Source organism: Xenopus tropicalis, chromosome 4, assembly GCF_000004195.4.
Source record: "Xenopus tropicalis strain Nigerian chromosome 4, UCB_Xtro_10.0, whole genome shotgun sequence".
Lineage (NCBI taxonomy): Eukaryota > Metazoa > Chordata > Amphibia > Anura > Pipidae > Xenopus > Xenopus tropicalis.
This window is the reverse complement of record NC_030680.2, coordinates 43,927,319-43,949,601: the sequence shown is the minus strand read 5'-3', so window position 1 is coordinate 43,949,601 and position 22,283 is coordinate 43,927,319. Positions and strand designations below refer to the sequence as shown.

The following is a 22,283-nucleotide window of genomic DNA, read 5'->3' as shown; positions in this document are numbered from 1 at the left end:
GACCCTGCATTTTTCAACAAGATAATGACATTTTTCCAGACCACATTCTGCATCAATCACAACATCATGGCTGCGTAGGAGAAGGATCCGGGTACTGAAATGGCCAGTCTGCAGTCCAGATCTTTCACCTATAGAGAACATTTGGTGCATCATAAAGAGGAAGGTGCGACAAAGAAGGCCCAAGACGATTGAACAGTTAGAGGCCTGTATTAGACAAGAATGGGAGAGCATTCCTATTCCTAAACTTGAGAAACTGGTCTCCTCGGTCCCCAGACGTCTGTTGAGTGTTGTAAGAAGAAGGGGAGATGCCACACAGTGGTGAAAATGGCCTTGTCCCAACTTTTTTGGGATTTGTTGACACCATGAAATTCTGAATCAACATATTTTTCCCTTAAAATGGTACATTTTCTCAGTTTAAACTTTTGTTTCGTGATTTATGTTCTATTCTGAATAAAATATTAGACGTTGGCACCTCCACATCATTGCATTCAGTTTTTATTCACAATTTGTTTAGTGTCCCAACTTTTTTGGAATGCGGTATGTATTTGGATATAAAGTAATCCGTGGCTTCTTGAATCTGGCCTAACCAATGCCATCCCATTCCCCAGGGACCACATTGCTAGTGCGGAAATTACAGTTTTTAAAGTTAACAAAAGAGCGGCTTTTTACTGCCTCTGGTAACCTGTGGGCATGACCTCTGAGGCAAGTTTCTCAGCTTGCCTCATTGCAGGAGCACCCCTGCATTTACAGCTGCTCCTATGTTAACTATAGCTCACAGTTAAATACTGTGTAGGTCAGGCAGGGCTGCCATCAGGGGGGCACAGGGGGGATAGTCATCCCGGGCCTGGGCGTTCTTTACTTTTAAAGGGGGCCCGGCTGTGCTACAGTTTTTTGACTAGCTCGGCCCCCTTTAATCTATTACGGGCCCTGTCATCAATACTTGAATCCGATTGGTCGCGTCCCGTGCGTACGTGTGACGTCAGTACACATGGGGCGCAACTTTATAAAAGGGCCTGTCTTCTTTCCCGTGGAGACACAAGTGAGAAGGAGTTGTTCGGGAAGTATCGCTGGAGCCGCCGCCAGAGGAGAAAGACCCTGGAGGAGGCACTGTCTAACGGGGGGCACTGTCTTTTGGGGGCATAGAGTTAGGGGGGGCCCTGTATATGGGGGCAATTGGGGGCCCTGTCTTTGGGGAGAATTGGCCAGCATAGAGTTAGGGGGGCCCTGTGTATGGGGGCGATTGGAGGCCCTGTCTTTGGGGGGAATTGGCCAGCATAGATTTAGGGGGGCCCTGTGTATGGGGGCAATTGGGGCCCCTGTCTTTGGGGGGCACACTGGCCAGCATTGTAAGGGCGGGCCCTGGGCACAAATGTATTGGGGGCACACTGATGGGAGGGGCCATTGTGGGAGTAGCCCTGAGGGAGGGGCCCCGTGATTTCTGATGGTGGCCCTGAGGTCAGGCCATGTATATAGCTACCACTTGTAAACACAGCTTGGTCCTTTGGACCCAACAATATTTGCACATAGTAAGACTGTACATTTATTGCAGCATGTTTCCCAAGTCAAGTACAATGGCAACCATTTATTTAGAGAAACAAAGATGCAAAGGAGAAATGTTAACATTATGAGAAAACAATGCCGATAAATATCTACATTCCAGCATTGGTTACAGTTTTACCGTAACATTTCAGCTCAGTTGCCGGTCTTTTTAGTCAGCAACTAAAAATCCACGGCATTGCATAGTACTATTTATACGGTGTATGCAATCCCGTTGTTCGGTTGGATATTGTTAACTATGAGTACAGTTAATGTGAAAAATGAAACAAACTTTATCCTTAGCCTATAAGTATCAGATCAAAGCCTAGAAGAATCTGATTACGGTTGCCTTTTCTTTTGCCCCGCCTGTTGGTTAAGCTTCTATGTGGGGCTTATTGATTAGGAGGCGGAACAATGTAGCGCTCAGCTACCTTTAGATTGGCCCGCCTTTTGTGGGTTGGGCCGAAATTGAAGATTGGAGCATGTGCAGTAAGTAGTTAGAGGGAAGAGCCGCCATTGTTGTGCCCGGTGTGACAGTGGCAGAGATCAGGCTTGGCATGGGGACTACCGTATGAAGACGGATCTTAAAGCCCACGACGCACGGTGAATGGGGAGATAGTATTAAAAGAGTACAGGTCTGGGGTAACCTGTAGTCGTAGGCATTAGTTGGAGAGGAGGGTGCTGTCTGAATGCGAAGCGGTTTCGAACAGTTTGGAGAAAAACGGTTGTGAGAGTGTACACCACGGCCTTTAATTGAGAGAAGTGCCCATAAAGGAGAACTTTGCGGTTAGGTAACCCTATAGGGGACCAGGAGGGGCGTGTTAAAGCAGGGCATTTGTACCAAGACCGGAAAGGCAGGAAGCCATCGGGTTGAAGTGTTTGGTGATTTTGGACTTTGCACAGAGTAGCTGTATTTCGGGAGTAGAAGGGACTCACGTTTGTTAGGGCTGGGGTAAGAGGCATTACAGAGAGGGTAACTGCCCCAGGGGTGGTAGTTTGGGGGGGGGGGGGGCAGGTTCCATTTGATGGATCCTCGGATCGCCTGGTTTCAGCCAGAGCAGCTAGGCCCCTCCAACAGCCTGTGGATGCAGATCTGGGAGACCACGCAAGGATTGAGGAACCTCTACTTTAACCATAATAGTCCGGCCTCCCCCACACATAGCGCATCTTCCAGCAGCTCCTCGATCTGTGAGACCAACACAATGTACAGGGACAGCGGAACAGCTCAGAACAACCAGTCCTTGGGGGAGCAAAGAGATTACATCCCAATAGAGACCACCAATAATAACAACAACCAACTGCTGAGCCAGAGCCCTGGGGCGTGGGGGAAAGGACATGACCATATAAACAGGAATAAGAGAAAACGGGATAACAAGGCAAGTACTTTCGGACTCAACTGCCTTCTCCAATGTTCAGCTGGGAGCAGTGTGGTGGGGCTGTACAACGGGACTCCATGGAAAACACGAACATATAGTGAAGAGGTCATAGGGTGAGTATCAAAATGTGTGCCCCTCTGTACATTTAATGTTGTTCTCAGACTTATACGGTTGTTTAATTTTGTACTTTTGGATTAGGGAAATGAAAAAGAGGAATTGTGTTACATAATCTGCCTTTAATGTTGGTTCTGATGCTAGTGACACAAACACATTGTGACCCTGAACAAATCATTTAAACTCCTGTCCTGGTATACATAGTGTATCTATCATAACTGCCTTGATCTCTGTAAAGGCACTAATTTCTCTTCTCTTCCACTTATCTCTAGCTTAGCCAACACTGCTACCTATAGGATACTAATGCTATCAGAGTAGTTAGTGTATAATCCAAACGAGATATTTAAATTATAGCAATGTCCTGTACAGGATGAACCTAAAGTGATATGTGTGTATATATAGCATACATATGTATGTTTACAGATAATAAACTTTCTATAGGTAGCCTCCCCTTGTGGTGGACACTGGTTATGCAAGTTGTGGCCTCTAAATATGGGGGAGGGCTTATCATAGAAAGCTTTTTAATGTCCATTAATGACATAACTGTTTAAGTGGAAATCTGCTGGCCATAGTCACTGTTGAAATAATGTTAAGTTTGAGTTATTTCAGTTGTTGTACTATTAATTTTTTATCTGTCGTGAAATAAAGGACATAATCGAATTAAACTTTTTAACCATGTAAAGCATACCTATTTTTGAAGAAAAAAAAGTTTTGTACGTACCCCTAGAATCCGTGTGATGCCAAACCTGGTGCTCTTGGCCGGTACTCCTGTTATTATTAAACTGCATTGGCCCAGGTACCTGCAAGCAAGTTTTGCCTCCATCTTCGTGGTCCTGGGGCCAATGTACGTGCAGTGGCGTGAAAAGGCTTTTTTTTTTTTTTTTTTAAGTTCTACTTTTCATTCTACTGCGCATGCACAAGCAGGGCAAAAGAAGAAGTATGTGGATTGCTTACTCACAGGTACTCTGGACCAGTGCAGAACACCAACCTGGGTTATCAGGTAAATGATTCTAATCACTGGGGCAGGCCTGGCAATTTGTGGGTTCTGGCAAATGCCAGAGGGGCTGCTGTAAGATGCCATAGACAGTCACTATTTAGTGAGCTGCTGGGTTGGCTGTATTGGCTTCTTTGCATTTTATATGCCACGGCCTACTTTGAATCCTGGCCTGAGCCTGCATGATGGGGGGGGGGGGGGGGGGGGAGTAGTGCCTAACATCCCCCAGCGATTGTACCTTTCCTTTTACTTTAATTTTTTTCAAAGACAGTAAAGCCTCTTTTAGCATAATACTGAACAAAATAACTTTTTTTTTTTAAGTTTTAATCCCATTCTTACTTGTCCGCTATACAGAGATTTTAAGTAAACAAAAGTTGTACAGGTCTCACACAAATTTATCAAAAAAGCAATATTTTTTTAATCTTTATTTTCCCATCAGCAAAAGGTATTAGTGAATCCAACTCAAACCGCTTGTGTTTCTTCTTGAGATCTATACTTTTAAAAATATCATTTGATACCTTTTGCTGATCTCCTGGGGGATTAACCATGGAGTGAATGGTGATCTCACCCTGCTGCTCGATCAGAAGAACTTTTCTATAGAGGAAGCTAAATGTGAGAGAGGATAGAATAAAATGGTATGCCCTATACTATTGGAAATTTGATATTTCCAGTTAAATAGGTTATAACTTTCCTTGTCCTTTAAAATTTCTAATATCTTAAATAATGGGCCTTTCCAAATTCATTTGATGTGTTTGCTATGAAGGTTATTTATTATCTAAACATTGGCGACTGATTCCATTTTATTCATCCTTTTTCAACCCATGTCTTTTAGCACAGATGTTTGCTTTTTTCAAAGTAGCACTTCTTTATTATGCCATTAATACATTTATTTATCTTGCATTTAAGTAAAACCACACCTTTCTGATAATTGCATACATCTTCTGCTGCCACTCAGATCAAATGATCTTTTAAAAATTGCTTTGTTTGCATTTCTCCATTTATACTGTTTTCAGTATCCCCCTATTGCAAGATGTCACCCAGACATAAAAAAGCTTTACAATAAAAGTCCTTTTTATATTAAACATGAAACCCAAATTCTATTTATTTACAACACCCATACCTGTAAACTGATTTAGAAATCTGAGCTGTCAATCATATTTTGCCCTCCCAAACTCTATACCTCAGGCATAGAGGTGAGGCAGTTGGTTATTTTTACTTTCTGTTTAGCACTTCCTAGATGTCACTGCATTCCTCACATTCCCCCTTACTCCTTACAGTTTATAATTGTGTAGCCTGTGCATGGGTATGGACATCTGGTCCTTAACAACAGTGTCCACAAATTGGCACCTGCCCATTCTGAGAGTAGAAATAGTGTTTCGATTTCTGCAGAAAAGAAACGGTCACTTGAAAAAACAGTGTGACTCAGGCTTTTAGTATTATGGTGACTGCATAGTTCACTTTGTGAATGTTATAATAAATTTAATCCAATTGCTGCACATGAATACATGAACTACATTAAAACTCACACATGTATGTGCACACATTCACATATAGGTATGAGATAAGGGTTTTTTTTTTATGAAGCACTGTACCTTTGTGACTGATTAAAAAAAAATGTTACAAAACACAAGAAGATTGTTATGCAGTTAAAGAGAACAAATAAAAATATAAGCTCAGTCTCATGAAAATGATACCTTCTAAGTATAATCTATTTAAGATTACAAATTCCTGAAAAGAAACAATTTAATCAAAAATAAAGGATACTTATCTTAAATGAGAAACATAGGGATATGACATTGCTTCTAGGTATTCACCATTTTTTATCTATAATAATTTTAGGCATCCTGCATTGCTTGCTATGTTTTATGCATCATTTGTATAATCGCACCGCCGCGTATGCCATCCCACCGGCGATTTACAATTTCGCCGGTGGGATGGCAATCCGGGGAGATTAGTCGCCCGCGAACAGGTAGATTTGTTGCGGGCGACTAATCTCCCCGTGTGCCAGAGCCCTTAGAGTTTACATTCATGGTTGGAAAAGTAATTATTAGATGTTCAATAGTAGATAGGTGCACATTACCAACTTATAGTTAGAAGCCCATGATATGCCTGGAGGAGTATGTGTTACATAGACATTGTTATTATTAGTAAAATGTAAAAAGTACCAACATTTTCCACAGCACTGCACAATAAATTTAACATACAGATTACATACAAAAAAAACAACTGATACAAGTGGTAATGTGGCTCTGGCTCTAAAGTGCTCAATATCTAACATACAACACAATATAGGACCCAACCAGACCCCAATTTCCATAGAAAAATTGTAAACACGGTCAACAAAAACGATCAGTTACGATTAAAAGTTATCCTTAGATATCACTGTGTAGACACATGTCAGCAGTGGTTTAAATTTGCTTCTGCTAAATACTAAGGATTCATAAAATCCAATGAAGGGTTGAAAGTCAGCTGAATCCTAGATTCTATACATTCCTGGTCTTTTTGTTTTTTTTTGTGTTGTCAGTGGAAAGCCAACTTGTGGAAGTTCCTGGATTTTAATGGTCTAATTCTCACTGGTATCAGTTTCAACTAATTCATGTAACTTTCGTTCTTTTGGTTAAAATATTATCACCACCTTTTATGGAATTCTTGGCATCTTTACTTTCCCTGGGGCACAACATGTTCATTTACATGGCTTTATGTGGCTAAGCCACTTTTGCTGTTCTATTCAGCCTTTTACAATGGGTCTGGCACCTATGAGTATATCACTTGCATTTCAAGAACCTCCTCAGTCTTTTTGCCCAGTATTGAAGCTTCATCACATTTCCGTTGGTTATTATTTAAGGAGTAAAGAAATACATAATTTCAGTTTATCAGGAGATGCCACACAAATCCACAACTTAAAGGAACAGTAACCACAAAAAATGCAAGTGTTTTAAAGTAATTAAAATATTATGTACTCTTGCCCTGTATTTGTAAAAGTTGTGTATTTTCTTAAGAAACACTATATATGCTATGTTGTACAATGGTGCTCTACGGAGCTTATTTATTATCTGCTTTGTAACCTGTTATTTAGTCTTATTTGAATTTAAATAGCTACACAGCAGCTTTGTTTGTATAAACTGTAGTAGTTTTTGTTAAGTAAACCTACAACTTTTGCCAAGCTAAACTGGGGTGAATCCTAGGGCTAACGACTGGATTATAAACTGTGGCCTATGGAGACGCGGAAGATGAGGCCCACAACGAAGCACTGATATACTCCTCATCTGATGGGATTTCTAAACATGATTCAAACAAATAGTTTAGGAGGGCACACCACAATTGCTAAAGCAAAAATGGCTTTAAAGTAGTGCTGGGCGGTATACCGCCATATACCGAATACCGTTTTTAAAAAAAAAAAAAAACTGATATTAATTTTTTAAATACCCCCATACCGGTGTAGATCGGGGTTGCGCCCCGTGACCTAGGGAAGGACCCTTAGCAACTGTGCAACCCCCCACACCGGGTACCTTTATCCTGCTGTTCTCTCAAGAGAAAACCCAAAGTGCAACGGAGAGTGGCTCCCGGACACAGCCAGAAAGAAAATCTTTTACTGTTCCGTTACGAACAGGAATGCTTGAGCGCTGGCTGCGAGGAGCAGTATTGCTGAGGGACCGCTCCTCCCACACCCAGAAGTAGCGGCGCAGTGTGAATAGAATCCTAAACCAAAGCACGAGATTTTGAATATTTCCATTGTAAGTGGCTATAGTTCTATCAGGGCTTTGTCCGCTAAAGTAAGTAGTGATGGCAGTATCGCTGTACAGTATAAGGCAGGAGAGTGCAACCTGTGGCTTCTATAGTTCCCAGACTTGTAATGAAGCAGCCTGAGCATCATTGGTGTTAAGAATATACTGTCCTTACTGGCCTGGCCCCACACTCTAACATGGGGGAATGTATTAAAAGATGCAGTTTGCCGCTGGCGTAGTAACCCTTAGCATCCCAAAGGGGGGCCAACGTTGCTGGGGATATGTTTAAAAATAATATGGGTTAGTAAACCTGGGCAGGGTGGAGAACATCTTTGTGAACAGCTGCATACCAAAAAAAAAATACCGTCAAATACCGTGACACCGATATAATTTTGAAAAATACCGTGATATAAATTTTTGGTCATACCGCCCAGCTCTACTTTAAAGGAACAGTAACACCAAAAAATGAAAGAGCTTTAAAGTAATAAAAATATAATGCACTGGTAAAACTGGTGTGTTTGCTACAGTAACACTACTATAATTTATATAATAAGCTGCTGTGTAGCCCCGGGGGCAGCCATTCCAGCTGGAGAAAAGGCACAGGTTACATAGCAGATGACAGATAAGTTCTGTAGAATACAATTGTGTTTTATCTGCTATGTGCCTGTGCCTTTTCTCCTTTGAATGGCTGCCCCCATGGCTACATAGCAGCTTATTTATATAAATTATAGTAGACTTTCTGAAGTAAACACACAACTTTTACCAGTGCAGGGCAGCAGCACATTATATTTTAGTTACTTTTATACACTTTCATTTTTTGGTGTTACTGTTCCTTTAAAACAAAGACAGCAAAAAGGAGAAATAGTGTGCAAATGAGAATCTGTTCCCCAAGCCCACACAGGGGCAAACAGAATATTAATACAAATCAATCAATTACTCAATGCACACCTACTAACCACAAAAAGCACCAAATGGTATGTTTAACATATAATGGTCTTTATATGGAAAATATTCACAGAACCGTAAATACAATTACAATGCATAATATACATACCACCAGTTGGACAAAATGCAGAATACAGAAAAAGCTGACACGTGTGGATTGAGAGAACCCAACGCTTCGGAACACTGTCCTTTGTCAAGGGAATTCTGTGAATATTTTCCATATAAAGAGCATTATATGTTAAACATACCATTTGCTGCCTTTTGTGGTTAGTAGGTGTGCATTGAGTAATTGATTGGGGATTTTTAAACATGCCCAGTTTTTAATCTTTTTATTTATACATTTTTCAACAATAAAGGTAATAGAAAGCTAAAAGACAACAAGAAAAGAAAAAATAATATAAAAGAAAAAGGGAACATAGTAGGTAGCATTACAGTAAAACTGTTATGTGATTTGAATGTAATTTTATGTTTAACATCAGTTCTAAATATTACATCCATTAGAGACGGTAGCTTGATATGTGCAGAAGTAAATGAAAAAATGTAAGCAAGACTTTCCCTAATTTGTATTTCACTTCAGTCTGTAGGCACAATATTGTCTTTTTTTGTACTTTGTACTTTGGACCAAATTTGTCGAAATGTTTTTTTGGACATCTAGTGTGTCATCTAAACCAAACGGATAGGTAAGACCATATTTTGTATGTAAATAAGTCTTTGATACAAGGGGAAGAACAGAGGCAAGCCAATTGAGGGCAATCGCCCATCTAGCAGCTGCATTTTCTTATGAAGTAGGCAAAAGAGAGCTGATTCAAGGTTAAGTTCCACTTGAGTATTAAAGATATTTGTGGCTAATTGAAATACTTGAGACCAGAAGTTTTCCATGATGGGGGATTGCCACCATGTATGTAAATAAGTTCCTAAATTTCCACATCCTCTTGAGCAGTGCTGTCCAACTTCTGTGGTGCAGAGGGCCAGAATTTCTCTAGCCTACATGGTGGAGGGCCGCTAATGGAAGCCAGTTTTGACCACTCCCCTTTTAACCACATCCATTTCAAACCACACCCATTTTATCACAATGGTGGTAGTGCAGCAAAAACCCAAATGCTTGGTCCTCACTGCGGGGATATCAATTATATATGTCATATTAAGACATATGCCTTAAATCCATATGCCTCCTCCACCTCCCCTGTGGATAGCACAGCAACCCCCAGCACATAATTACACACCTTAGGGGCCTATTAATGGCTATTTCCAACTGCTAACAAACTCCCAGAACAAACCCCTGCCAGGTTCACCTCACACGGGCAGCATAGGGCAGGCAGAGTATGGCACACATAGGCAGCACTCTGCCTGCCTTATGCTGCGTGTGCCATACTCTGCCTGCCCTATGCTGCCTGTGTGTGCCATACCCTCCCTGCCCTATGCTGCCTATGTTACAACAGAGGCCTTACCGCACACCCTAGCTCTCCAAGTTTGACCGCCCGGTGCACACTGCCGCATCTTTTTCGCAAATAAAGATTCTTTAATAAGGAATTATTTTCCTCTAGCCCTGAGTGCCATCTTGCTTTTTGTTTTTCCTATGCTGCCTATGTGCCATACTCTGCCTACCCTATGCTGCCTGTGCGTACCATGCTCTGCCTGCCCTACCCTGCCTGTGTGCCATGCCCTCCCTGCCCTATGCTGCCTATGTGCCATACTCTGCCTACCCAATGCTGACTCTGTGTGCCATAAACACAGGCAGCATTGCTCAGGCAGTACATACAATGTCTGAGGTGTGAACAACCTCCCAGAACAAACCCCTGCCAGGTTCACCTCACACGGGCAGCATAGGGCAGGCAGAGTATGGCACACATAGACAGCACTCTGCCTGCCTTATGCTGCGTGTGCCATTCTCTGCCTGCCCTATGCTGCCTATGTGCCATACTCTGCCTACCCTAGGCAGCATAGGACAGGCAGTACATACAATGTCTGAGGTGTGAACAGGAGAACAATGTGGTTGATTGCAGCCTGAGCCTAGGGTGTGAACACTGCAGGGGTGAACAATGCAGGGATTATAAAGTGTGAACAACACGGGATTACATTTTTAAACAATACAGGGGGATTACAGCGTAAATCTCAGGTGAGACATAAAATCAAAAAAGCAAAAAGGAATCAAGCAGCTCCAGGCAGCATTTGAAAACTGCAGTGAATTTTAATGGCAGTGTCAGCACACTACATGTTTCGGGCAGAGCCCTTTCTCAAGTGTACAAGTACAAAGCATTGTGGGATTAAATACCTTCATGTGAAACAAACAAGCATTTCCCCAACCCTTCTTCTTAAAGTGACGGTCAGTGTCCTTAGTGAGTTCATTGTAATCTATTGGTGAGTTTGACCATTATCAGAATACTTTCTTGTGAAACAACAGCCTTTCCCCAGCCTTCCTTCTTAAAGTGACTGTTAGTGTCCATTAGTGTCCTTTTGTAAATCTGCTATAATCCATTCATAAATAACAAATCGGATACAAGATTAATCAGGGATACTGCATAAAACCAAGCCTATCCTCTGATATTGTTATTAGCAAAACATTTCAGAGAACAAAGGTACTGCCAACAGGGCCTACCTAGGGATGCACAAACATGCAGCATTATTTAAAGTGGACCTGTCACCCAGACATGAAAAGCTGTATAATTAAAGTCCTTTTCAAATTAAACATGAAACCAAAATTCATTTTTATATTAACACATTTAAACCTATTATAAATGCATTTAAAAATCCCAGCTGTCAATCATATACTGCCTTAGGCATAGAGGCGGGGCAGACAATTACTTAAACTTTCCATTCAGCACTCACATTTTCCCTACCTTCTCACCATCTAATTGTGTAGCCAGTGCATGGGCCTGGGCATCAGGTCCCCCATTCTGGCACATACACAAGATTTTGGGGTGATACAAAGCTTGCCTTACTAACAGTGCCCACAAAATGGCAGCTGCCTGCTTGCTGTGATTGTATATTTCCAAGACTGAAGGAAACAAGATTTATATAGTATGTGAAGTTAATTTTGCTTAACAAACACAATAGAAAAGAAATTGGAATTATTTCTTAGAGTGACAGGTCCCCTTTAAATAGCAATTCATGCCATGTACCATGCATGAAAGTATAACTGATTAGTAGGTTGCCAGCAATTTAACTATTAACTCCTGTATCAAAATACAATGGGATTATATTACCTCACATGGCAGGAGTTCTGTGATCAATTTCAGATCTAGCTGGCCATTAATACCTTTAGATTTGCTGCAAATGCACATTTTTTTAAATCTCAGGTGAGAACCATGCAGGGGGCCAGTTAATCTCGGTACTGATACCATTTAAAGACTACTCAAAGGTAAGCCATCAAAGCAGCCAGACAGATGGCCTGCGACCCCCCCTCTGTTTGGCACCCTATCAGTTGAACAGTACTGCTCTTAAGCATAAAAGTGAAGCAGTTTAGGTAATATACCTTTTGTAAGCTGTCTCTTTAATACTTACATTAGGAGACAGTTTGCGTATAGCTGTCCTGACCTTAGGCTACATTTCTTGTGTGTGTCTCCAAGTTGTAGATTTGTTGACCATTGAGTCATATATTAGCATTCAGAGTTAGGTGGTGGATCTATCAGTTGATTACAGATCTATGAAATGGAACCAAGCGTATGTAAAGAATGTTGGCATGCCATTTCCATTGGTGAGTTTTGAAGTGTAGCCACTTAAGGAGCTTGTGAATAGAAAAAATGTGAGGTTTATAGTGGAATCTTTCAGTTTCTGGAATTTGTGCCTCGTCTGGTAGATTCTGGAAAGATTTGAGGCCGCCATGAGTTAAGAGTTTATGGAGTATATGATAGCCATTTTGCTGTCCATCAAGTAAATTGAGATGGGGTGAGTCCGGGAATGAAGTCTGGGTTGCCCACAATGGCTTGCCTGTTACTATTTGGTTTCTGTTGAAACAATTGAGATTTTAATGCATACCAAAAAAAAAAAAAAACTATATAAACACACACACACAGCGCCTCCCATTTTCTAAACGCTACTGCTTTTTACAGTTTTAGGGGTACAACACCCAAACTCTCCACACTTCTTCGCCGCTCTGAACACCCAATTTTTCCATTCCCATACACCCCTCAACCTTGAATAACATAATAATGGGGTCATCCCGAACGAAACTGAAATTTTGTTGGATGACCCCAAAGTGGGAAGGGCCATCAACAGCCAATCAAATTTAACCCCTTGACCTTTATGGGGAAATTGAAACTGCTGCCAATCTTACAGCTTTGAGGCTACACTGCCCAAACTTGAATCACATAGTCGTGGGGTCAGCCTGAATGAAAATATGATTGTTGGATGCCCAAAAGTGGGTGGAGCTGTGAAGAGCCAATGAGATTTTGCGGAAATTTAACCTGCTGCCATTCTCGCAGTAATAACACCAGGGTCCCCAAACTTAACAGAGTTAGGCACCAGGTAACTGCGGTTCAAGGTTAGAAAATGTGGGTGGAGCCACCAACAGCCAATCTGATTTTACCTATTTACTTTCAATGGGGAAATTCAACCTGCTGCCATTCTCACAGTATTGACACCAGGGTCCCCAACTTTTCAATGTTGGTCACTAGAGGCTGCAGTTTTGAAAAGTGGGCGGGCCACCAACCGCCAATCAGATGTCACTTGTTGACTTTCAGTGGGGAAATTTAAATTGCTGCCATTCAGACACTATTAAAACCAGGGTCCCCAAACTTTGCACAGTAGTTTATACTATATAACTTTGGTCCAAGGTTAGAAAAAGTGCGCAGAGCCAACAACAGATCAGATTTCATTCAGTGACTTCACATTTTTCAACCCAACATGAAATTTGTTCTCAAACTTCTCTTTCTAGTTTCGTATTGCAATAGGTAAGGTGCGGAACAAATATAATATTTTGGGAAGTACTACCGTATGTATAGCTATAGCAATAAGGCCAGACCAAGATATCCGTAGTTTGTCCCAATCTGTAAGGAGACGGACAACTTGTTGATATTTTGATTTGTATTTATGTATATATAAGATAGTTTATGATTTAGAAAGCTTCATTCTGAGATAATCAACTCTCTTGTCTCTCCATTGAAGGGGAAAATTCAGTTTTTGCGGATTCCTTTGCAGCTGTGGGAGGTTTAAAGGAAGAGCTTCAGATTTATTTCAATATACAGAGATTCTGCGAAATTTATCTAGTATTTCAAACAAATTAGGGAGGCTTGTCACGGTTTTTGTAATGGTAAGGCAAAGGTCGTCTGCATATAAAAGGATCTTATGTTCTGGATTTCCTTTTTTATAACCTGATACAGCTAGGGAATTTCTTATCAAGTGAGCAAGTGGTTCTATCGCTAACACATAGTAATGGGGAGAGTGGACACCCCTGATGAGTCCCTCTATGAATTTTGATACCCAAGGAACGCATACCAGTTAGTGTAATATAGGCCATAGGGTTAGCATATAAAGTTCTTAAAGGAAAACTATACCCCCAAACAATGTAGGTCTCTATAAAAAGATATTGCATAAACAAGCTCATATGTAAAGCACTGCTTCATTTAAAAAAAAAAACCATTTTCATAAAAATGTACATTTTTAATAGTATGTGCTATTGGGTGATCATAAATAGAAAATTGACAATTTAAGAATTAAGCGCCGCCTTCTGGGATCATAGGATTCACAGTGCACACAAACAAGCCAATGCACACAAACTGCTAGGCCCCATCAGCCAATGAATGGACGGAGTTCTGCCTTTTGTTCCCACAATACTTCCTGTTATAGTTAGAGCTGCATCACTTCCTGTCAGGTGATCTCTGAGGCAGCACACAGCCCATCACAAAATGGAGGATCAAGGGAAAGGATGTAAATATTTACTGATATATATATTCCAGTTTGGTGGGATTAGGGTATAGTTTTCGTTTAACCCTTTCACTGCCAGCCGTTTTGGTTAAAGCGTATTTTGTATTGCCAGACAGTATTTGAACATTTTGCACTGTTTCACTTTAGGGGCCTTTCCTCGGGGGGACTTTTAGTTTACCCAGGAAAACAATATATTGTTTTTTTCAGGACAAACTAAGCTTTCAAAATATGGTAGAATTTTGGTGTAATTCCAATTCTGTAACAAGATATAGGCTTCCAAATGTCTAAAAATTTAAAAAAAATCATATTTTTCATAATATAAACACACATACCAGAAACAAAAATGATTTTGTGCACAAAAATACAACTGATTTGGAAAGTCCCATGTCTCCTGAATGTGCCAATACCAAATATATATAGTTTTATGGAGAATTCTCACTTGTATAGGTCAAAAACTCCCAGCAGTACACTACCAAATTTCCAAAGCACTGCTTCACAAAGCTGCATACTTAAGATTTCAAGGCCAAAACTTCCACTAACAGAAGGTTTATACCAGAAAATTACACATTTCTGGAAAGAACTGATTCTGGGGAATCCAGAGTAGGCACAATTGTCTGTCTACTCCAAACTACCAAGTCACAATGCTTTCCTAAAGTTATAGGTTTTTATCAAAATTTGTGAAGTTTTAAAAAAATTGCTTCAAAGCTTCGAGTCTATAGTATCTTATCTCCTACAGGTCATAAAGTAACCAAATAAAACACCCTAAATATGAACGCCAGGGGTCCACTGAACAGTTTGATGCCCAATATGTATAGGTTTACCTAAGTATGTGGCATGTAGGCCCCCCTATGATCTATAATTTCTGTCATTTTAGCTCCTGCAAAATCAACACATTTACATCATTATATGTGGGATAAAGCTAGTAAAAAGTACACTCACTCCAGAAAGTCATATATTTTTGGAAAGTACACATTCCCCCGAATCTAAAATGGGTACCCGTGTCTTTCTACTCCAAAGTACCAAGCCGCAAAGCATTTAGAAAGTTAGCAATTTTGATGACATTTCCAAAAATCCGCTCAAAGCTTCCACTTTGCAGCATCTTATCTCCCACATAGCATTAGGTACCAAGATAAAACACCCTAAATTTGCACGCCAGGGGTCCACTGAACAGTTTGATGACCAATATGTATAGGTTTACCTAAATATGTGGCATGTAGGGGCCCCAATGGGAACATACCCCCATATGATGTATCATTTCAGCTCCTGCAAAATCAACACATTTACATCATTTATGTGGGATAATGCTACAAAAAAGTACGCTCACCCCAGAAAGCCATATATTTTTGGAAAGTACACATTCCCTCGAATCTATAATGGGTACACATTTCCTTTTACTCCAAAGTACCAAGCCGCAAAGCTTTCCTAAGTTTGCCGATTTTTATGATATTTCAGAAAATCGCCTAAAAATGTTGCAGTTTGCTGCATTTATCTCACACAATATCTTGCGTACAATGGCAAATCACCCCCAATAGGAACACCAGAGGTCTACTGAACAGTTTGATGCCTAATATGCATAGATATACCAAAGTCTGTGGTGTGTACTGACCCCAAAATGAAAATAGCGTATATGGATTTCTAGCCTGCCAACTCAGCTTTTGCATACAGAGCCCCCTGTCAGCGTATTATGTGCTGTAACACCCCCAAACTATACAGAAAAACCCGGAAAACCATATATTTTTGGAAAGTACACATTCTGACAAATCCAACATGGGTAAAGAGTCCTTGCTACACCAAAGTACCAAGCCGCAAAGCTTTCCTAAAGTTAGTGGTTTTTATGACATTTCAGAAAATCGCCTAAAAATGTTGTGATTTGCCACATTTATCTCACACAATTTCTTGCGTACAAAGGCAAATCACCCCAAATAGAAACACCAGAGGCCTACTGAACAGTTTGATGCCCAATACGCATAGATATACCAAAGTCTGCGGTATGTACTGACCCCAAAATGAAAATAGCGCATATGGAATTCTCGCCTGCCAACTCAGCTTTTGCACACAGAGCCCCCTGTCAGCGTATTATGTGCTGTAACCCCCCTAACTATACAGAAAAACCCAGAAACCATATATTTTTAGAACGTACACATTCTGAGGAATTCAAAATAGATAGTTATTTTTCTACACCAAAGTTACACATGGCAAAGCTATGCTAAAAACAGATCAGGAATACTAATACAGGGATAAAAATGCAATAAAACCACAAAAATTGTGCAAATTAGTGAAACAACAAAATAAGTTACACAACAGCGTAATTAGTGGTCAGAATATCTTATCCAATAGACACTCTGTCATAATAAACAGTTTTTAAGGAAAAGAAACTAAAAACAAAGTGGTAAAAAAAAATAAAAAATTAAAAAAAAAAAGTATACATGTGTGTGCATGTGTAAAAGTTGTGTGACAGTGTGTAAGTGTGTATATGAGTGTATATGAGTGCATATAGGTGTATATAGGTGTATATAAGTGTGCAAAAAACAAAAACAAAAAAACCCCGCAAAAAACAGTAAAATTGTGTGCTGTATGTGTGTGTACATGTATGTAAGTGTATGTAAGTGTGTATAAATGCAAAAAAAATCACCCTTTATTACATTACATTAACATTTATTTATAAAGCGCCAACATATTCCGCAGCGCTGTACAATAAGTGGGTTACATACATTGGACATACAGAGTAACATATAAAGCAATCAATAACCGATACAAGAGGTGAAGAGGGCCCTGCCCAAAAGAGCTTACAATCTACAACCCTTACCTGTCTTCAAGTTTCCCTGGTCCTGGTGCTGCAGTTCTGCCCTCCATCTCGCGTGGGCGGCGCTGGAGAGGAAGCAGGAAGCCGGCAGTAAGCAGCAGACGCGATGCGTCTGCTGCTTGGGGGGGAGGCCCTGCGACGATCGCGTTTCGGGGCCGGCCTGACAGCCCCCCTGGCTCGTTGCCCAGGGGGCTGTCATGCTTTAAAGCTCTCTGTGGAAGCGACACATGCCGCTTCTGCAGAGAGTATGTTTACGTCGTTGGCATTTAAAGGGTTAAAGCATCGAGCAATGCACCATCTATATTGTATCTAGGTAATACAGAAAATAGGTATTTCCAGGACACCGTGTCAAACACCTTGTGAATATCTAACATTAATGTCAGCAATGTAGACCTGGAGGTATTTGCATCAGAGATAATACTGATATTTCTGTGTGTACAGTCGGTGGTCTGGCGGCCCGGAATAAAGCCGCATTCGTCAGGTTGTACCAAATGGCTGAGATGTTTTGACAAGTGGGTAGCTAAAATCTTGGAGAATAATTTAATGTCCACATTAAAGGAACAGTTCAGTGTAAAAATTAAACTGGTAACATGGATAGACTACGCAAAATAAAAAAATGTAATATAGTTAGTCAAAAATGTAATCTATAAATGAACAGGAGTGAATAGATGTCTAACATAATAGCCAGAACTCTACTTCCCCCTTTCAGCTCTCTAACCTCTTAGTCAGTGACTTTAGGGGGGTCCACATGGAACATAACAATTAAAGTTAGTTTGTGAGCACGCAGGTCAGATTCATATCTAGGGAATTGGCAAGAGTATTCCTTGACTTATATATTGATATATTGCATGTAATAGAGTGATAGCCTGTGTCTTGTCAGAGTTTTTTTGCAAGCAGACAGTCTGGTTTGTCCTTTAATTTAAAGAGTCTTTCCTTAGACAAGGGGTCCCCAAACTTTCTTTTTCATGAGCCACAATCAAATGTGAAAAAAATGATGCGGCCCAGTGGGTTTCCTGCAATGGTACAATATCTGCTTTCAGTTTTAAATCTTACATTTTATTGGGCTATTAAGACCATTCACATTATCTGTCACTATAGTAACTATCATATGCAATAATGAGTATGGTTGTTGCTGATGTACTATGTTTAAATTATTTATGGCATTTTGCAAGGTTAATGGAACCATCTGTGTTTGTTGCTGCCATCAAATCATTAAAACATTCAAATTTATAAACATAACAAAAACTTTAGCAGTGCCTTAGGGAAAATAAGTCTCAGGTAGGTTGAAGTTGCAGGAAATATCAATCCTTTTGTAGTGTCGAACCTGTGGTCGGGACCGGGAAGAATCAGGTGTGAGTAAAGGACAGGCTCAGTGGTGTGGCATCCGAGTGCGCCGGTAGAGTTTTATAATCCAGTGGATTTAAAATAAATAAATATTGCAAATGTGAGTGGTTCATTTTGTAAGTTGACCTCCTGATGATGTAATGAAGCAAGTGTCCGATTAGAAAGATCAGGTAGTGACCATGGGGTCGGGACATTTCTTAGATGATTGTTTACGCTTGTTGGCTTTCTTTTCTCACAGGGACTGTAATGGTTGTTCTTTAGTGTGTGGCAGTTTCGGTGGAAAGTTTGTCATCATCGTCAATGCCCAGAAAGTGGAGTGACTGGCCTTACATTGGATCTGTAATTGTGTAGAGGACTCCATTTTTCGAGAAACCCCAGCAATATTTGAGTCCCGCTTGTAAGCGTTGAATGACTGGCACAATTCTCTGCGTTTCTGCAGAGTTGATGGTGCAATATCTGGAAAAAGTTGTATGGGGTTGTCATCTAATTCCATTGCTCTGTGGGTTCTGACAGACCATAACAGGTCTTCCTCAGTTTTGTAATAATTCAGTTGTCGCCTGGTTTTGACTGGAGGGCTCTGTGGACCCTGTCTATAATGAAAAACTCGGGACTGTATTCTGGTAATAGCTTGGAGAAAAGCGGTTCCAGTAAATTCATTGAGATCTGTATATGATTCCGTAACGTTCAGTATCCAGAAATTATTCCTACGTTATCTGTTCTCCAAGTCTTCTGTATGCAGCTTGAGAGCTAACTGTTCTTTCTCACGATTCTACCTGTTGCTATAATTTGTTCTGGGTGTTAAGCAAGTTGTCGTATTTCGACTCTAGGGTGTCTGTACGGGTCCCTAGTGATATCTTTAGATAGGTCTGCTATTGCAGCTTTTATATCTGCTTGAAACAAGCTGGTTGTTTATGAAATAGATCAAGACTTGCAGCGAAATCACCTTTAGTAAGGCTTGATGTGTTTCCTGCAGCTTTGCGCCAGGGTCCTTAGATAAAGCCATCTTGGGATTTGCAGTTATCTTGCTGTATACGTTAAAGGAACAGTAACACCAAAAAATGAAAGTGTATAAAGGTAACTAAAATATAATGTGCTGTTGCTCTGCACTGGTAAAACTGGTGTGTTTGCTACAGTAACAATACTATAATTTATATAATAAGCTGCTGTGTAGCCATGGGGGCAGCCATTCAAAGGAGAAAAGGCACAGGCACATAGCAGATAACAGATAAAACACTATTGTATTCTACATAACTTATCTGTTATCTGCTATGTAACCTGTGCCTTTTCTCCTTTTTCCAAGCTTGAATGGCTGCCCCCGTGGCTACACAGCAGCTTATTATATAAATTACAGTATTGTTACTGTAGCAAACACACCAGTTTTACCAGTGCAGAGCAACAGTGCATTATATTTTTATTACTTTAAAGCTCTTTCATTTTTTGGTGTTACTGTTCCTTTAAAAGTATGAGCCGACATCTTTCTGGCTAGCACAGTGTTTGTTGCTTTTTTTGCAGGCCTAGCAGGGGCCTAAGTACATGGGCCAATAAACTGCCAGCTTGGTCTGGAGAGACATTGGGTAGAAGCTGGCCAAACCAGTATGTACTTTGCTTGAGTTTTTCTTTGTGTATGTGTAACGAGAGCCTTAACGAAACATGAACACCAGTGGTTGTTCAAAATAATATTACATCATTACTGTTCTCAATGTAGAAGCCTTAAGAACCACCTCGTGGCTTCATTCAGAAGTAAAGAAGTTAATAGGCAGTACATACAGCAGATCTCAGACCTTTGACATCAGTCAGACAGACCGAAACGCTGGTGATATATTTATATGCACTGCTCCTCCACTGACTCATACACTGAGAATACAGCGAGCAAGAGCAGGAGCTTCAAAGCTTCCCTTCTCCTTATGGTCCTCACATGTTTCCATGGCAATGGAACAGCTTCAGTTAAAGCAGGCGGGGGCAGAGAGGTCAGAGATCAGGTCGGCTATGTCATGTGACCTGAACATCATTTCTAGAGTAGGGAAAGCTAAGGCAGACGTGTGCATGTGCAGGACTCCACAGAAAAGAAATGCGCGTGCCCTAAATAGTAAGTTTAGACATGTTCTGCTAAGTGTACCTCTGCTGCAGTCCAAAAAATCTACTATTTAGGGCATGCGCATTTCTTTTCTGTGGAGCCCTGCACATGCACACGTCTGCTTTAAAACAGATTACACTGACATAATAACTTACAAATTTCAGGAAAAAACTAGAAAGGGAAGCTTGAGAACAAACTTCATGTTGGTTTGAAACTGTTGTTCCACCCAGTTTTTCTAACCTTGGATCACAATTATATAGTAAAAACCACTGGCAAAGTATGAGGACCCTGGTTTTTAGGGCTCTGACACAAGGGCAGATTAGTCGCCCGCGACAAATCTCCCTTGTCCCGGGCGACTAATCTCCCCGAACTACCATCCCACCGGCGAAAATGTATGTCGCCGGTGGGATGGCACACTCTGCGCAGGCGATTACGGCAAATCGTCTGCGCAGCGTGTGCCATCCCACCGGCGACTTACATTTTCGTTGCAAATTGCAAGCTGCAAGCATATTTTCAGTTCTCTCAGTATAGCCCTTAAAGGACAATAAAGTCAAAATCTATTAAGCACACTTTTAAATAGTACTACTATTGCTGTGTAAAAACACTATATTTCTGGCTTGCCTAAGATTAAGATTAACAGAGATACACTTACTACAAACTACATACTTGTTTCAGTGAACGGCGCCGCCATCTTTAAAAAAGGATGCCATACCCTTTCCCTCACCGTCTCTACTGCGCATTCGTCCCCAACATCGTGCGACTTTGACCAGCTCACAAACCAACTGCCCGCACCTGCAGGCACCCACCCACCAGTGTGCAGAGCCACCCTGTCCGAACTGTTTGCGCTGCCCGCTCCCCCTTCCCCCACCATCACTTGCCTGTCCTGCTGCAGAGCTGCCACCAACTGCCCCATCCCCCCCACTCCCCGCACCTGCCGGCACCCACGCCACCAACTGCCCCCCCGCACCCACCCACCAGTGTGCAGAGCCACCAGCACCCCCCCGTCTGAACGGTTTGCGCTCCCCCCTCCCCCCATCAGCACTCTCCTCTCCTGTCCTTCCTGCTGCTTCCACTTCAAATGGGCCGGCTCGCCGCTGTACGCGCTATTTATATAGTGCGGACACTTGCCGGTCTATCTGGGAAGGAGAGCACACCTGCTTGTGCTGCTGAAGAGGGACGTGTGCGCATGTGCCGCCAATAGTCCTGGTCACCAAGTCCGTGCAGGAGCGAGGCATTATGGGAATCCTCTTTACCCAGCTCAGCGTTTTTTTTTTCCTGTTTGGCTTCTGATCATCTGAACAGTGGCAATTTGGGGAGGTTTAAGGGCACTATTGAGACAACTGAAGGTATGCCTGCAGCTTGAGATTAACTCTTTACTAGCCTTTCCTTCTCCTTTATGTCTCCCCATATTTTTCCCATTCAGATGATCACATCTGAGGATACATTTTGATGCACCAATTGGGATGGGTCTCAATGGTGCATCAAAATGTATCACTAAACCCAGTTTTAC

General features: G+C 41.2%; 1 protein-coding gene across 4 annotated transcripts in view; it reads left to right on the top strand.

Moving 5' to 3' along the window:
* The first annotated feature begins 1,968 nt into the window (after window positions 1-1,968).
* The window catches only part of tent4b (terminal nucleotidyltransferase 4B), a 58,141-nt gene continuing 37,826 nt past the window's right edge, over window positions 1,969-22,283 (top strand). For 2 of the 4 annotated variants that reach the window (XM_018093478.2, XM_004913543.4), the window contains exon 1: window positions 1,970-3,025. In XM_018093478.2, coding sequence (XP_017948967.1) covers window positions 2,562-3,025 — 464 coding nt within the window. In that variant the 5' untranslated portion in view covers window positions 1,970-2,561. Of the gene's footprint in view, window positions 3,026-22,283 lie in introns of all 4 variants that reach the window. The other 2 variants (XM_004913544.4, XM_002937373.5) reach the window with 2 other exon arrangements.